Below are 18166 nucleotides of genomic sequence, written 5' to 3'. Positions count from 1 at the left end.
AAATACTTATTTTTTTATCTTTAAATTTTCCGACACATTCGTTACATATGAATGAATATACAAATGAAGTGTGCATTATCAGCTTTTTAGTGTCTGGCCTCTCTTGTTCAAGATTATGTTTCTGAAAAGGCATCCATGTTGTGTGTAGTAGATCATTTTAATTACTGTCTGGTAATTAAATTAATTTACCCATTGTACCACTGATGAGCGTTTAGGTAATTTTCAGTTTGGGGCTCTCACAGTAGTGCTACTGTGAACATTCTGGAGGTTGTCTTTGGGGAGCATTATTTACATGTTTCTTCCGTTGATTGATTACATACCCAGGAGTGGAGTTGTTGAATCATAGGCTGTACCTACATTCAGCTCTAGTACAGGGATTGGCAAATCATGAAGTACCAGATAGTATTTTAGGCCTTGTGGGCTGAGTAGCCTCTCTTGCAGGTTCTCAGCTCTGTCAAAACCGTTCTTAGCTCTTGGGTTGTAAGAGCAGGGGTGGTGGGCAGGTTTGGCCTGGCCCTCACGGCTCGCCCCCTCCAACTCGAATGGGTACCCGTGGCTCCTCAGTGCGCACTGCAGCGCTTTTGCCAGCACTCAGCGTGTTCAGTCTTGTTTCTCAGCCGTTCTGCCGTCTGCTTTTGTTTTGACATAATTTTTAGACTTGATGAAAAGTTCTTAAGAGTTCTCGTTTATCTGTCAGTGGTGGTCACCCTGTCACCATGTTTGCATTATCCTTCTCTTCCTAAGGCACGGGGGGAAGACCCGGGGCCCCCTGAGAGTAGGTAGCACACACATGGTATCTATCCCTTTTCCTCTAAAGACTTCTGTACATGTTTCTTACAATCCATATTATTCTTTTAAGTAATTGAAATTAAGGAATTGATCTTGATAAAATAACATCTAATATGTTGATTCATTGTGTTAATGCTCCCACTAATGTTCATTTCAGCAAAAGAGAATCGTAGCTTATGTGTTTTGTTCGGTTGCTGTACTTCCAGCCTTGCTGGGACAGATCCTTGGTCTTTGTTTCACGACACTGACAGTAGGGGAGTTCGGGCTAGGATTTTTTTCAGGTTTGCCTGGTGGTTAGTTAGTATGTGAATAAGGTGAAGTTTGTAGGGCTCCTGTGACTCAGGGCACTTTATTTAGATGCAGTTGGTTTGGGTCAGGAAATGAGCTTTTCTGCTTTGGAGCTGTTTATTAATTTTTTTTCTTTTTTTTTCTTATTTAGTTGAGCAGGAGCACAGATGGGGGAGGGGCAGAGAAACAAGGAAAGAGAATCCCAAGCAGGCTCCACACTGTCCATGCAGAGCCTGATGCGGGACTCAAACTGACGAACTGTAACCCTCTCCCATATGTGTACATGTGTGCTGTCTCAAAATAAATTTTTTAAAAGATCACATTCGTATCTTTAAAAAAAAGATTCATTTTTATATTTTGTAATAAAAAATAACAGTATTTTCCAAAACAGTTATTTTGTTGACCTAACTTTTTATGGATTTGTTATATGATAGGTTATTATAATAGTGAAACCTCTATTATGTATTCCTCTTGATATACTTAAAGTGTTTTATTTGCAACTACTAAGGCAACTGTTAAAACATTTTTTAAAAATATAAAAAATATATTTGGAATTTCTTGCTTTATATATTCTTTTTATAAATATGGCAGTGGGTTTTTATTATGGAAGTCTATTCTTTAGGATAAGCTCCTTTTTCTTCTGTGTTGTTATTACAGATTTTGTAAAAGGGTACTTTATCTCATTTTATCTCAGGATGTACAAGACCCTTCAGTGTTTGTAACTTTCCCTTTGGAGGAAGATGAAAATGTGTCTTTGGTGGCTTGGACAACCACTCCCTGGACTCTCCCCAGTAACCTTGCCCTGTGTGTTAATCCAGATATGCAGTACGTGAAGATTAAAGGTGAGCCTTGGCCTGGGCCAGGTTACTTAGGACTGATATAGATAAGATTGTTTTAACTTATTTTGGGAAAAACTGAAAACTTTTGGTTTCTTTTTGGAGTAAAAATAATAAGTTTTTAAAAAAGTGTTAGAACTTGAATAGCATAATCCCCTCTAAAAGTTTTTTTTTTTTTTTTTAATTTTTGGTTGAAAAAGTAAATGCAAATAAAAATTAAAATAGTATAGATACAAAAAAAGATTCCTTACAATTTTCAGATTGTAATACCCTTTTACACATCGTGCCCCTGTTACAGATGAGGAACTAGAGATTCTAAGAGGTGGCATCTCATCATTACTAGGACCTTGATGTGTGTTTTTCCAGCACCACCAAGCGTTAATCTAATTCAGACACTAAGCTGCCTGGAGACAGCATCAGGCATCAGATCCCACAGGTCAAGAGTTCAGTCCTACAGAATCGTCTGCACCACCACACCCTCACTGCATATGTCATTTTCAACTCCTATGCTTCCTGTATACCATGATCCCCTCCTTAGGTTGGATTAATGTACTAGAGAGGCCCACACTCAGCAGTTTGTCATGAAAGGATATTATAAAGGATACACATGAACAGTCAGATAAAGTGCATGGGGGAGGTCTGGAAGAGTCCTGAGCACAGGAGCTTCCGTCCCCCTTGTAACTGGGATGAGTTGCCCTCACAGCATGTAGATACTTTCACTAACCTGGACGCACTCCACACCCCATCCTATTGAGGTTTTATGCAGGCTTTGTGGCTATTGATGTTTGAACTCAATCTCTGGCCCCTCTCCTTTCCATGGGTGGGGGGTGAAAATTCCAATCCTAAAGTGACTTTGGGCTCATTAACATAACAAAAGACACCTTTATAGCTGTTATCACTTAGGACATTTCAAGGGTTTTAGTAGCTCTGCCAGGAATAGGGACTAAGACTGAAATATGTATTTCTTATTATAATTCTTTGTGTCACAGAATTGGTACCAGAACTTGAGAGCTTTGTGCCTTTCAGATAGTCCCTTGTAGAGAGTTAGCCAAAATCTTGATGAAGCCCTTTCCATGTAGACTTATATGAAAAAAAAAAAAAGATTGTTCCTTCAGGTTTGGGTAGTTTATGGAGGGAGGGGGAAGCCATGGAAAGAAAAGAAAACCGTAGCTAGAAAAGAAAGCGTCTTACAAGACAGGTGACTTGATTCACAGCTCCTAGTGAGGCAGAGGAAAGATACCAAAAAAAGGAATGGGGGAGGGGCTCGTGGGTCAGAACATGGTGTTTTCATTACTGGTTAGCTGGGTCTTGGGAGCAGATGGGTGGCTACAGGGCACAAAGCAGGCCCACAGCCCGAGTTCTCGGTGTCTCCCTGGGGATGTGGCCATTCTCTAGTGAGTCTGACAGCTTGAGGGGTCATCAGGTAGACACTTCAGTCCTTCTGCCCGCATGTGACCCACATACCTGGTGGGCCATGTGTCCTGAGTTTTATCCAGAAAATGTAGACTCCACTGACCATGAAGCTCTGGTGCAGCCAGAGCTAGTGGGTGGCAGCATTATTTGTAGCAGCTTTTCAGTAATTGCAGAGGTCTTCACAGTGATCCGTAGATTCTCTTGTTTCTAACAGTGAACTGCATATATGTCACAGGCTCCAGTAAATCTTCAAATATATCTTACTTTACAAGTGGGAGTTTAGTCTATTTTTATAAGGTGGTTTGCCACTTGCTGTTAAATTTTAAATGTTTAGACAAACAAAAGGGCAATATGTGCTAATATATGGAAAGATGTTCACAACATAGTGTGTGAAGACCAATGAAAAACTATATTCGGTGGTATCCCATAATTAGTAAAAAAAGAAAAAAAAAAGTACCCATTCACATAAGACATATGTTAGTATACACATAGAAATAGACACTCAAGGGACACCCAGGTGGCTCAGTCAGTTTAGCATCCACCTCTTGGTTTTGGCTCAGGTCATGGTCTCAGGGTTCATGAGTCTGAGCCCCATATCGGGCTCTGTGCTGATGTAGCAGGATTCTCGCACAGAGAGTCATGACACCGAGGCTTTTTTTTCCAGGAAGCAACTCTATTCCAGCTGGTATCGCTCAGTTGGCATCGTACCTAAAGAACTGAGCCCCAAACACCACATAGCGTGATTTGTTATATATTTTTTACTTCTCTGTCCTCTATATATGGTAAAGCATAAACATGCAGTCTGATTAAAGTGGTCTCATGTTGCAAGGTCATGAGGACAGATGTCGTCACATACATGAATAGCAAGGTTGCCTTAAGATTTTTTTTCTTTCCTTAGGGAGGGGACCCTACCACACTGACAGTGTGGAGCCTGCTTGAGATTCTCTCCCCCTTCTTCTGCCTCTCCCCTACTAACACACACTCTCTGTCTCAAAAATAAATAAATAAACATTAAAAAAAAAAATAGACACTCAAATGATAGTGCCTTACAAGGGGATGAGGTTATGGAGGACTTTTCTCAGAGTTTCTTGGTTTGTTAATGGGGCTCGGACTCGCAAACTGTAAGATCATGACCTGACCCAAAGTCGGACACTTACCCGACTGAGCCACCCAGGCGCCCCTGTTAATGTTAAGATTTTTAAATTTTTTAATGTTTGTTTATTTTTGAGAGAGAAATACAGAGCACGAGGAGGGGAGGGACAGAGAGAGAGGGAGACACAATCCAAGGCAGGCTCCTGGCTCTGAGCTGTCAGCACAGAGCCCAGTCAATGGAGGGCTGGAACCGCAAAACACAAGATTTTGACTTGCATCAAAGTTGGACGCTTAACTGACTGAGCCACCCAGAGCCCCAATGTTAAGATTTTTAAAGGTTCACATATGTTACTTTTGGTCAGAGAAAATAAGGATTAATATACTTAAAGTGAGTAGAAGGTCAGTTAAGTGCACCTGTTGTTTTCGTCATCTTCGGGTCTGGAAAGGAATGTGTGCTTGTGTTCTTGCCGCATTTCCCTGAGTGCTGAGTACACTGGGTGCAGGTGATACAGGACCCCGGGAGGGAGCAGTGTGCTGGTGTGCATCTAGAATCCGCTGAAGTCTGAATGTCACTCGAGTGAGTGACACTTTTTTTCCCTTGCTCTCATAGATGTCATTAGAGGAAAATTGCTCATTTTAATGGAAGCCAGATTACCAGCCCTCTATAAGCTGGAGACGGACTATGAGGTCCTTGAAAGGTGAGTATGCAAATTACTGATTTGTATGTGTGGATGTGTCTTTAACCTTGAAACGTGAGACACTTACTACCCAAAAGCTCTGTTATTCAAGTTCAGTTTTAATACTCGTATTGCATACATTCAGGCCACATGTTCCAGTATTAATGACTGAGAAACAACTAAACCATCAGGGAGTGGTGACTTGATGTGGCTGCAGTTTTGTTTCTTGGAGGATTTTATTCTAATTGTGAGTTTGCCTTTCTCCTTTTCTAGGTTTCCTGGTGTGTATCTCAAAGGCAAGAAGTACAGGCCCCTGTTTGACTATTTTGTGCAGGTGAGCTCAGGGACCTGCCCAACATGGGTCCTGCATACCTGGGTGCATCTGTGGCCTATATGGGTGTCCTGTGGCTTGTGCTGGAGTCCCAATCCAAAGTCTCTCTTGGTAGTAACAGAGTTAAATTATATGTGTATGCCTTCTTGTTTTAATAGTTAAAATTGTATAAGAATTTTTTAATACTAGTCTTAAGTTACAAAAGGAAACACTTAAGTTTGAAAAGATTTATATGTGTATATTTTTATTGTTTCTAGTTTACATATCATCCTGGAAATCTATTGTTTTGGGGGTGTTTTTGTTTTTGTTTTACAAATTTAAGATATTGCTCAGAATAAAACCTTGTGTCTTAACAATCAACAGCATTCATGTCAAGGAAATTGATGAGGTGGGTGTTTTAAATTTAGGCACCAAGGCAAAGCTCATACATTTGGTAACTTCGTTTTCTTAAGAGTCATGAAGCAGTTTTATGTAGTTTTCATTTTCTGCCAACAGAGAATCCATGGCTATAGTTGCCATGGAAACCCCACCACCAACAACAAAAGAACAGGTTCAGCAGGAATTTCCCATTGATCCCTATCTATAGGTGTTGGAATAAAATAGTGAACAACACCCTCAGACCAGGCTTTATGCCTTATGTGGAAATTATATTCAGCTGGACATAGTATTAGTTGGCAGAACCTTATACCACACCCCAGGATAAAACATTTGCTTACCCCTCTTCTGGTTCAGGAGTAGAGTTTGGTTCATGCAGGTGATCTCTCCATTTGGGCTCTGTCCACAGTATTGTTCACATCTGTCTTCATTTTTGTATGTGTTGTTTTTCCATGTTTCTCATGTCCCACTTACATTTGACCCTCAAACAACATGGAAGTCAGTAGTGCCAACTCCAGTACAGTGACTTTTGACTCCCCCAAAATGTAGCTACTAATAGCCTACTGTTGACTGTAAGCCTTACGAGTAACTCAAATAGTTAACACATATTTTGGATTTTATATGTGTTATATACTATATTCTTAAAGTAAGCAAGAGGAAAAAAGATAATTTTTAAGAAAATCATAAGGGCAGCCCTGGATGGTTGGTTAAGCACCCAACTTTGGTTCAGGTCATGATCTTGCGGTTCATGAGTTTGAGCCAAATTGAGCTCTGTGCTGACAGCTCAGAGCCTGGAGCCTGCTTCAGATTCTGTTTCTCCCTCTATATCTGCCCCTCCCCAGCGCGTGCTCTCTCTCTCTGTCTCTCTCTCTCTCTCTCACTCTCATTCTCTCAAAAATCAATAAACATTTTTTAAAAAAAAGAAGAAAATCCTAAGGAAGAGAAAATATATAGTAGTATTTCCAGTAGTGTATTCATTGAAAAAAAATTTTTGGTGGTTTAAACAATTTTGAATACTTTGTTTTCTCAAACATTAAGTATGTATAAAAAGTTTTTCTCCACAAAAAGACACAAAGTACAAAGTCCTAGCATATCTTTTTAAAACACCATTTCTTCTATTTATGCTGTCCTAGAATACAGAAAGCCAACTTTCTCTATTATCAGGTAAGTAGAACCATGATATGTAAACCTGAAAAAGTTAGCATTTGTGAACAAACACCAGTTAACTTATAAATATGGATACAGCATTTTCAGGAAGAGTTGCTGAGTTGAATGTTGCATATACTAGAGCTGCAGCATAATATGGACATGCAGGAATTTTTACAGAATCTTACTTGTTCAGTGCTTTATAGGCTAAGGGAGAAAAATGGCATCTCAGCATGTACTGAAGAGGAATAAAGAAAACATCTTCACTAAAAAAGGAAAAAAAATCCAGAATTCACCAGCCACCAGGAAAGTGACGTCCTACATCCTGGTGGCCTTGGCTCCACAATTGTAGCAGCAGGACAGCTGCCTTGTCACTCGGGAGGCACGCCACCAGTCCATGACCTTCGCAGCTGTGGCTACATGTGGGCTGGGGTGCACTTAAGAGAGGAGTCTGCTGCCAGCCAGGAAGGGCTCCAGGCCGTGGCTGCCCTGGTACAGCCCCAGAGCCTGGTTCCCAGAGGACTCAGGGAGTGGGGGTGCCAGGGACATGGGTCTCCCTGTACAGGGCTGTCCCTTCCCTACGTGCCCAGCCTGTTCTATAGCCCAGCCTCCTACCTGGCAGCCCTCAGTGCTGGACCCCACCACGCCCTCACCATACAACCTTCATCACTGCCTGGCCCCAGGGTCCCGGGGACCGCTGACACCCTCAGCAGGCCTCAGGGAATTCAGGGCAGCAGGTATGACCTCTACAGCAGTCGCCTCTGATTCAGTCCCCTGGAGACTGCTGTGGACAATTGTAAATAAGTGTCTCATAGCTTTTGTCGTCCACTCTTAGGGAGAAAAGTGTTTAAGGAGACCCGCAGTTCCAGCCTGTGTTATTCCAAGGTCAACTGTGATGGCCTTCTTCTACATTCCAGGTTGCTGCTGATGGATTTTCCTGTGCTCGCTGTGAGCCTGCAGCCATCAGCCGGCTCATTCCTCTCAGGTGGTCTCCACTTGGCCCACCTGCTTCCTAACCACATCTTCTAATATTGCTTTATTTTTTTTTGTTTTTTTATTTTGGGGAGAGAGCTCATGTGCCTGTGAATGGGAGAGGGGCAGGAAGAGGGGAATAGAGGATCTAAAGCGGGCTCTGTGATGAGAGCACAGCCTGATGTGGGGCTCGAAGTCATGAATCGCAAGGTCATGACCTGAGCTGAAGTCATAGACTCAATCGACTGAGCCACCCAGGCACCCCATAATGTTGCTTTAAACATATCTTTTGCTTCTGTCAAACTGGCCCTTTCTTTTCCTCCTTCCTTGCCTTTGTTTTCATTAGCTTTTCCTCTTGTTTCTGAAATCCTTCACCTTCTTTAAGGTGCTCAAGTACAACCCACACTTCAAGGCTGAACTCAGACACCACCTGAAAAAGCGTCTTTTGAAATGCCTCTTGTTTCTGTTTCTGAAAAATGTCATTAGTACATTCTTCACTTGTATATCTTAACATATTTTGTTTTATGTCATATTTTTTTTAATGTTTATTCATTTTTGAGAGAGAGCAAGAACAAGCAAGGGAGGGGCAAAGAGAGGGAGACACAGAATCTGAAGCAGCTCCAGGCTCCAAGCTGTCAACACAGAGCCTGACGTGGGACTTGAACCCACAAACCATGAGATCATGACCTCAGTCAAAGTCAGACTGAGCCACCCAGGCATCCCTTGTCTAATTTGTCTTGAAACTCTCTCACGAAATCAGTGACTCACCCTTTGTGACCCACAGACCCTATTTGAGAACCCGGGGAGAGCTCAGTGCTCAGCAAATGCACTCAAACACACCAGAGAGGAAGTCTGGGTTCAGTCAGAGGTCTATCTGGAATGTGCACTTTTTACATATCCCATTCAGGTAGCTTCTGAATTTCTGGGACCTTCACTGAGTGAAGAAATTCTTTGACTTAGGGCAAAGTCATCAAATATATCCCTAAGATACACATGTTCTGAAATATTAAGTGGGAGCAGATGCTGTCCGTGGGGGCCACGCTGCAGCTCCGGTGACCACTGACCACCCAGCCTTGGGAGTGAGAGACTGAGAGACAGGATGCCAGTGGGGTTCCACTGTCTGCTGCTAAAACCGTTCCCGCTCCTACCTCCGACTCTAAGGCCACAAGTGTTCCCACTCCACGTTTAAACTATTGAAGACACACCTTTCAGCCCCTGTCCTCCCACACGGAAAATATTACCAGGTAATATAAGTTACGGCAGTGAGGAATTCCTGGCTGTTTTTCAAGTTTGGTTTTAGGCAAGTGCCAAGGAATTACAGCGCTTTGATATGGTTGAAGACAGCATCATATTTGGAGCCAGAGACCTTGAGTCAGTTTGTGTTTATCACAGTTAGTTGGGTATTTGAACAAATCATTTCATCTTTGTTCTGAGTTAGTTCATCTGTGAAATGCAAATAGAATCAATATATTTAAAACACAGGAATTTTATGTGCCTTTTTCACAAGATCATTGGATTAAATGTGATTAAGTGTGAAAGTCTATTCTGAAAGTACTCTTTATTAAGGCAGAAAGACCAGCAGAGGATCAGTTTGGCTGAGACAGTGTGTGGAAAATCGTAGGGAGAGATGAAGGTGGAAGGAGGAGGTCTGTAGCATCATAGGTAGTGACCTGACTTTGCAACCGTGAGTCCCTCCGTGTCACAGTGTGTGGAGTGCCTTTAACCATAGCATGTCACTGTGGACGCCTATCCCAGTTCCTGGGAGTTTGCCCTGCTGGCAGGGCTGACAGGAAGGTGACTGGGAGCACCCCAGAGGTGCAGTGGGTTAGGGGACATTTTCTGAGGCTGCGTGACAACAGGTGCTGCCGTGGCTAGGGCGTCACCAGGACTCCTAGAAAGCCTGGTTTTGTGACTGGGGAAGTTCAAACATTTTCTCTGCATTTCTTCAGATAAATTCTTCAGGGAATTATTTCATTTCAGTGATTATTTGAAATTAATTATTTTCATTTTAATGAAATTAATTACTTCATTTCTAAGTGATAAATTACTCACAGAAAAGATGTATTCAGGTAACTGTTCTTTCTTAGTGTGAATTATTCTGTCCTATGTCTGAAAATAATGTTGCGTGTTAAAAGTTTTTTCAGACTTTTACCAGTTACGAAATTAATCCTAAAATGTGGTGCCCCATTCACTATGCCTGCTCATCTTTCTGTTGCAGTGCAAGGAGAACGGTGCTTTCACGGTGCTCACCGACAGCTACGTGCGGGAGGAGGAGGGAACTGGAGTGGTGCACCAGGCTCCATACTTCGGTGCTGTGAGTAGTGGAGTTCTTGGATGTGCGTCTCCTGTGTGTGTGTGCGTGCCCCTCATGCTTGTACACATCATAGGGCCCAACTCTTTTCAAGCCCCGTACTCCCAAAGATGGCTTATCAGACTTAGAGCTGCAATTCCTTCTCAACCTGAGCTCATCTCTGCAAATGGTGAGCTAAATCCTAGGCCTTCCTGGTCATTTGATCTTTCTGAAAGGCATCTTTGTTTTCATTCTTTCATAATGTACTACCGTGCACTCTGCCCTCTACCATGTGCAACTCTGTGCCGTCCCCATGACCATCAGAGTGCCAAGAGGTACCATTACCTCCGCTGTGCTCATCTGAACACTATGACGAGAGGGCAAAATTTGACCTCCTCAAAGCAGTATGGTGTGGTTAATTTTTTTTTAATTATTTACTAGTTTATTGTCAAGTTGGTTTCCATATAACACTCAGTGCTCATCCCCACAAGTGCCCTCCTCCATGCCCATTGGTGTGGTTAATTTTAAATGTTGCCCAGAGTAATTTTTCTAAAAATGCAATTCTTTTGATGTAACTTGTATATGAATAAAACACCCACTGGGGACCTACCTACAAACTCTTCTCAGCTTGATCATTTTGTCTGTGAGAGTGAAGCTAGTCTGTCTCCATTCATCATTTTGCTTTCATACTTTTGCAGAGATTTTTATTATGGAAATCTTTAAACATACATAGAAGTAAAGAGATATTATAATTAATCCTTATGTTCGCATCATCCACCTGCATTAATCTGTTTTATCTTCTTCCTTCTCCTCTTTCCCTCATACCTTTATTTAGGCCTGAGGGTTTTGAAACAAATCTTCCACATCATGGCCTTCATCCATATACATCTGTGACTGATCAGGACTTTTATTTTTAATATACCACCTTGCCCTGTTGCACCCAGTAAAGTTAATTTAAGTCTTCCTTAATATCACAAAATACCTGATCACTATTCAATGTGATAGAAGCATTCTTCATAATACTATTTACAGGGTTTTAAGAACTAGTTAGATTTCACTTATTCATAATTTCAGGTCAACTAGTGTGACTTCTTCACTGATAATAAATAAAAAGGAAACTTGGTTTTGAATTGTGGTTTAGGTTTTCCTTTTAAAATGTATTTGGGGGCGCCTGGGTGGCTTAGTCGGTTGAGCGTCCGACTTTCGCTTAGGTCATGATTTCCCGGTTCGTGGATTCGAGCCCCGCGTAAGGTTCTGTGCTGACTGCCAGCTCAGAGCCTGGAGGCTGTTTCAGTCTGTGACTCCCTTTCTCTCTGACCCTCCTCTGCTCACGCTGTCTCTCTCTCTCTCCTAGAAATAAATAAAACATTTAAAAAAAAATAAAAATAAAATGTATTTGGCAGGTACTGGATATGTTTGGGGTTTTGTTTGTTTTTTAGGTTCCACATAGGAGTGAATTCATGTTATTTGTCTTTTTCTGTCTGATTTATTTCACTTAGCCTAATATTCTCTGAGTCCATCCATGTTGTCAGGAATGACAAGATCCCATTCTTTTTATGGCTGAAAAATACTCCATTGTATATTTAACACATATTCTTTGTCCATTCATCTGTTGGACACTTGGGTTCTTTCCATATCATTGCTATTATAAATACTGCAGTAAACATAGAGGTGCATATATATTTTTGAATTAGTGTTTTCATTTTCTTCAGGTAAATAGCCAGGGCTGGATTTGCTAGACCATAGGATATTTCTATTTTTAAGTTTTTTGAGGAACCTCCGTTCTGTTTTCCAGAGTGATTTACCAATTTACATTCCCACCAGCAGCGCACAAGGGCTCCCTTTTCTCCATATCCTCGCCAGCATTTGTTATTTCTTGTCTTTTTGATACTAGCCATTCTGACAGTTATGAGGCGATATTTCATTGTGATTTAGGTTTGCGTTTGCCCAGTGACTAGTCATGTTGAGTATATTTTCATTTGTCTGTTGGCATCTGAATGTCCTCTTTGGAAAAATGCCTCTTCTGGTCCTCTGCCCATTTTTTAATCAGAGTGTTTGCCTTTTTGGTGTTGTATAAGCTCTACATATTTTGGATACTAACCCTTTATCAGATATGTCATTTGCAAATCTCTCCTCCCATTCAGTAGATTGTCTTTTAGTTTTGTTAATGCTTTCCTTTGCTGTGCAAATGCTTTTTATTTTGGTGTAGTCCCAATAGTTTATTTTTACTTTTGTTTCCCTGGCCTGGGGATACATATCCATAAATATTTTGCTATCAGTGATGTTCAAGAGATTACTGTGTTTTCTTTCAGAAATTTTATAGTTTCAGGTCTGACATTTAGGTCTTTCATCCATTTTGAGTTTATTTTTGTGTATGGTGTTATAAAGTGGTCCAGTTTCATTCTGTTGCATGTAGCTCTCCAATTTTCCCAGCACCATTTATTAAAGAGACTGTCTTTTCCCCATTGTATATTCTTGCCTCCTTTGTCATAGATTAATAGACTGTATAAACATGGCTTTATTTCTGGCCTCTGTATTCTTTTCTATTTATCTGTGTGTCTGTTTTTGTGCCAGTACCATACGGTTTTGATCACTACAACTTTGCAATATGCCTTTGACATCTGGGATTGCAGTACCTGAAGCTTTATTCCTTCTCAGGATTACTTTGACCATTTGGAATCTTTTGTGGGTCAAGCAGATTTTGGTATTATTTGTTCTAGTTCTATGAAAAATGCTATTGGTGTTTTGATAGGGATTGCATTTATCCTGTAGATTGCTTTGGGTAGTATAGTTGTTTTAACAGTGTTTGTTCTTCCAGTCCATGAGCATGGACTTCTTTCCATATGTTTGTGGCCTTTTCAATTTCTTTCATCAATGTTTTATATTTTCAGAATACAGACAGGTCTTTCACCTCCTTGGTTAACTTTATTCCTAGGTATTTTATTATTTTAGTGTGATTGTAAATGGGATCGTTTTCTTAATTTCTCTTTCTACTACTTCATTATTAGTATATAGAAACACATCAGATTTCTCTATACTAATTTTATATCCTGCAACTTTACAGATTTCATTTATTGTAATAGTTTTTTGGTGGAGTCTTTAGATTTTTTTTTTTAATATATAGTCATGTCATCTGCTAAGTGGCAGTTTAACTTCTTTCTTACCAATATGGATGTCTCTTACTTCTTTTTCTTGTCTGATTGCGCACAGTCTAATTTTAGGTACTTATTACACGCTTCCACACCCCATAAGGTAGTAAAGTCTTCCACCAGCAATGGCTGCCCAGAGGCCACAAAGCTGCTTCAGGAGATACCAGTCAGAGCCTACTTTCCTGCCTTTGGAACTCTAGCATGCTTCATCTAGCAGGCTTTCTGGCTAGGAATTCTAGTACTGTGTTGACTAAGAATGGTGAGAGTGGACATCCTAGTCTTGTTCCTCATCTTTGAAGGAGAGTTGTCAGTTTTTCATCATGTACTATGACATTAGCTGTGGGTTTTCCATAGAGGCGCACTATTATTTTGAGATAAGCTCCCTCTAAACCACTTTGTTGTGGGTTTTTTACATGAATGGATGTTGAATTTTGTCAAGTGTTTCTTCTGCATCTATTGAGATGATCATATGGTTTTTACCCTTCATTTTGGAAATGTGATGTATCACATTGATTTCTTTGTACATATTCAACCACCCTTGCATCCAGAGTTAATCCCACTCAATCATGGTGAATGATTCTTTTACTGTAGTGTTGAGTGCAGTATGTGGATATTATGTTGAGTATTTATGCACCTCTGTTCACCAGGGATACATGTGTGTCCTCTTCCTTCTCACTTAGTGAATGCTCTGCTGTATATAGGGGTCTGTGAAATAATGGCTGGGAAGATGATGTAGTCCCTGTCCAACTGTAAGGGGCTCTCTGAATGGTCCTGAATTAACTTCAAGTGAGAGGTTAATTGAAGTGAATTAAGTCATATGTCAGAAGACTGAAATGTTTTCTTGTGAATTGATCACCTTCCACATTCTTGTCTCAAACACACTTACCCTTTTCTGTTCTCCCCAGGATGACTATCGGGTCTGTATGGACTTTAACATTATTCAGAAAGACTCTCCTCCTGTTTGCCCTGTGGATGCTTCAGGCTGTTTCACAGCAGAAGTGACAGATTTCGCAGGACAGTATGTGAAGGTCTGTGTCTGTAGTACAGAAAAAGGTGTGGGTTTCATCATATTTCTTTGTTTAATCAGCTTTTTTTTAAGTAGCTTCCATATCTGGACTTTTTTTTTTTTTTTTTCCAGAAAGTTGTTTTCGTTTTGTTTTATTTCAGCACATGAAACCAGAAAGATATATTATCGGCCACACTGTAAGGGTCTTGAGAGGAAGCATGCTTTAGTTCCAAAGGCAGGAAAGTAGGCTCTGACTGGTATCTCCTGAAGCAGCTTTGTGGCCTCTGGGCAGCCATTGCTGGTGGAAGACTTTACTACCTTATGGGGTATGGAAGCGTGTAATAAGTACCTAAAGTTAGACTGTGCCCAAAATACGTGCTGGGTATTTTTAAAATACATGTGTTATTTCTGCCTTTTGTTCATGATGAACATATCAAAATATATTGCCATAATTTACATAATTATATCATGTTACTAAGTATTATGGTAGATATTTTAATGACTGGATATTTATTTTTTTAACAGGATGCTGACAAAAACATCATAAGGACCCTGAAGGAAGAAGGCCGACTTCTTGTTGCCAGCACCTTCACTCACAGCTACCCTTTCTGCTGGAGGTGAGAAAAAGCGATGACTTACAGCTCAAGCTTCTGGTCTGTGGGGACATGTAGTGTGTGCACCCGTTGCGTCAATCTTGGGTTCCCCTCTCATTTGTGTCCTTTAGGGTTAGTGTTTGGAAACTGCCCTCTTGAATTCCATGAATATGTATAGTTACTGTTTTCCTCAACAGTTGTCTGAGAAGTATCAGTAGACAAATGTTTTGTGTCAGGGTCACATTTCTTTAGGTGAGATTGATCTCTACCTTTTCTTAGTAGAAGTTAGTAAGATATAACATGATACAAGTTTGAATACAAGATCATGCTATGAAGATGTGGGTGAAAATGGGATGTTCGGGGACATCAAGTTCTGTTCTCACATTTCCTCTTTCCTGAAGTTGACATCATTTCTTAGACAACTATCACACACCAGCAGAACTATATTTTCCTTCTTGTTGTTGTTGTTTTTTAATGTTTATTTATTTTTGAGAGAGAGAGAGACACCGTGAGCAGGAGAGGAGCAGGGAGAGAGGGAGACACAGAATCCAAAGCAAGCTCCAGGCCCTGAGCTGTCAGCACAGAGCCCGACGCAGGGCTTAAACTAGTGAACCGTGAGATCATGACCTCACCTGAAGTCAGATGTTTAATCAACTGAGCCACCCAGGCTCCCCTTCTTGTTCTTTTTTTTTTTTTAATTTAATGTTTACTTATTTTGAGAGAGTGAGTGTAAGCAGGGAAGGGGCAGAGAGAGAGAACGCACGGGAGAGAATCAGAAGCAGGCTCTGTGCTGACTCAGGCCCTGAACTCATGAACCATGAGATCGTGACCTGACCTGAATCAAGAGTCAGACACTTAACTGACTGAGCCACCCAGAGGGGCCCCTCTTTTCCTCCTTATTCTTTTATTAGCTTTTGCCTTCTTGGTGCTGTGGAGATGACCAATACCAAGGGCATAGGCATTAAAATTTGCAATAAAAACGAGTATTAGCAGAAGGCCAAATAGGTGCTGGTGACATCAGTAAGAAACTAAAAGTTGGCCTTCCGCTGGGTGCCTGCATACCACAGTCTGACCAGCGCATCTTGCATCATTGCTTCCCCAGGTCAGACACTCCCCTCATTTACAAAGCAGTGCCTAGCTGGTTCGTGCGGGTGGAGCACATGGTGGACCAGCTGCTGAAGAACAATGACCTGTGTTACTGGTGAGCAGTGAGATGTGTGTCTTCACAGTGTCCTGTGTCATATAGGCCAAAATATTGGCTTATTTTCCCCAAATATAATAGTTCTAAGGGTCATCTTTTATTAAACACTGTAATAATAGCTATTTTTTTATTCTGTATTTTCAGGACCATGAAATAACCTAAATAATATCTAAGAGAAGTAGCTTCCTTTCTATGATAAGGCATATGGTGGGAGCATTTTTCTTTTGTATTGGCCTTAAATAACAGTTATTTTAAGGATAAATGTTTATTTTTTAATGTACCTACAAAAACCATTTGTGCATAGTGCTGTGGCCTCGTGAGGGTGCAGGCCTAAACACTGACCTTTGTAACACAGGGCACAGCTGCGGTGCCTGAATAAACAGGGCGTGTGGGGCCTGGGGTGCCCTAAACTCAGCCTCCTGCTTAGAAAGATTTCCGGCAGAGCTGAACCTGAAAGGAGAGGGAGTCATTCGACTAGTTCAGGGTACTTGAAGCCTTAGTGGAGGGCGAGGAGTGGCAGAGGGAAGGAGGGTTGCGGGTTGAAGGTTATCATGGTGGAGGGTGGCTTAGGTGAGAAGCCACATTGTAAGGAATTGCCTCATTGCTGGAGCCTAAAGTGCAGTTGTGGGGGGTGGGAGGGCGCCCAGCCAGCCACCGTAGCCGAGCCTGTTTGTAGATACTGGGAGCCTGTACTAAGTCTCAATAAGAGCGGTGTTGCGTGAGTGGCCCGAAGTCTGAGTGAGACCAGGCTGGCTAGCATCATGGTAACTGGAGAGAGGGCTGGGGGTGCCCTGGAAATGAATCAGCAGATTCAGGACTGTGAGCTCTCTGTGTTGTGCATGCAGAAGGCATTCTCCCAGGAGTGAGCACAGCGTCTCCAGAGTGGTAGGTCCTCAGAGCGTCATAAAAAAGCTTATGTAGATGTACTTTACAAATTCACTTACTACTGCTCTCAGGCAGTTTGCTTTCTGACCTGTTTATTGCAGGGTCCCAGAGTTTGTGCGAGAAAAGCGATTTGGAAATTGGCTGAAAGATGCACGTGACTGGGCAATTTCCAGAAACAGATATTGGGGCACCCCCATCCCCCTGTGGGTCAGTGATGACTTCGAAGAGGTGAGGCAGAGGCCACGCATTACCATGTTGATTTTTGCTGAAGCATCTCATTTGTGCATCTCAATTTTTCTTTTCTCTTTGCTCCTTTTGTATTTCATCTGTTCCTCTTTATTCTTTCCTAGAATCATATAAGTAAGGATGGGGGGGGAGGGACAGTTAACTTATTTTTACTTCTATTAAATATAATTTTAAACTGTATTTATCCCTCTGTGTAAAAGAATGCAAATTGTATTTTTCTTAGGGAAATCCATGCATTAAATTGTTTTTCTTGTGTTGCTCACCCCTTTTTCTCTCCATGTGAGTAATTGATAATCAGAACAAGGACTCCACACCTGCACTGAGCCATAGCATGTGAAAGCACCCTCCTAGCAGTGAAAAGGATAGGCTTAAACAACATTTGCAGGGGTGCCTGGGTGGCTCAGATGGTTAAAGCATTCAATTCTCGGTTTCGGATCAGGTCATGATCTCATGGTTTCATGAGTTCGAGCCCCACATCAGCTTGGGATGCTCTCTCTCCCTCTATCTGCCCCTCTCCTGCTCACACTGTTTCTGTCTCTCTCAAAATAAATAAACTTAAAAAATTAAAAAAAAAAAAAAAGGCATTTCAAGCCTTCCATGTATAAAGCCAAATGATTATGTGTGTAAATATGCATATGGGCCTATAGATGTACCTCCATGGCGGCCTCTGTCCGCCACGAAGACTACAAGACATGAAAGACAGCAGTGAGGTAGCCAAGTGTGAGGGCTGAGGAAGGGGCTGTGCATGCGCGCGAGGGAGCAGACAGCCACTGGTGAGAACCCACGGGAGTTCCTGCTCGGGCTTTCCCGCTGGATGTAATCCTGAGTGACGTCTTGTCATCTTATTAGTTTGATCTGGTCCATGCACAGTAGCTTA

At 41.5% G+C, this 18166-nt stretch overlaps 1 protein-coding gene across 2 annotated transcripts in view; it reads left to right on the top strand.

The window, feature by feature from the left end:
* The window catches only part of IARS1 (isoleucyl-tRNA synthetase 1), a 69947-nt gene that overhangs the window by 17923 nt on the left and 33858 nt on the right, over nt 1-18166 (top strand). For both annotated transcript variants that reach the window (XM_039216484.1, XM_039216482.1), the window contains exons 7-14: nt 1772-1919; nt 5029-5116; nt 5369-5429; nt 10138-10233; nt 14264-14386; nt 14890-14981; nt 16060-16158; nt 17145-17271. In XM_039216484.1, coding sequence (XP_039072415.1) covers nt 1772-1919; nt 5029-5116; nt 5369-5429; nt 10138-10233; nt 14264-14386; nt 14890-14981; nt 16060-16158; nt 17145-17271 — 834 coding nt within the window. The remainder of the gene's footprint in view (nt 1-1771; nt 1920-5028; nt 5117-5368; nt 5430-10137; nt 10234-14263; nt 14387-14889; nt 14982-16059; nt 16159-17144; nt 17272-18166) is intronic.

Source organism: Hyaena hyaena, unplaced genomic scaffold, assembly GCF_003009895.1.
Source record: "Hyaena hyaena isolate Hyena2069 unplaced genomic scaffold, ASM300989v1 scaffold_634, whole genome shotgun sequence".
NCBI classification, from domain to species: domain Eukaryota; kingdom Metazoa; phylum Chordata; class Mammalia; order Carnivora; family Hyaenidae; genus Hyaena; species Hyaena hyaena.
The sequence above is the reverse complement of the archived record's forward strand: the minus strand, read 5'-3'. Positions and strand labels throughout refer to the sequence as shown.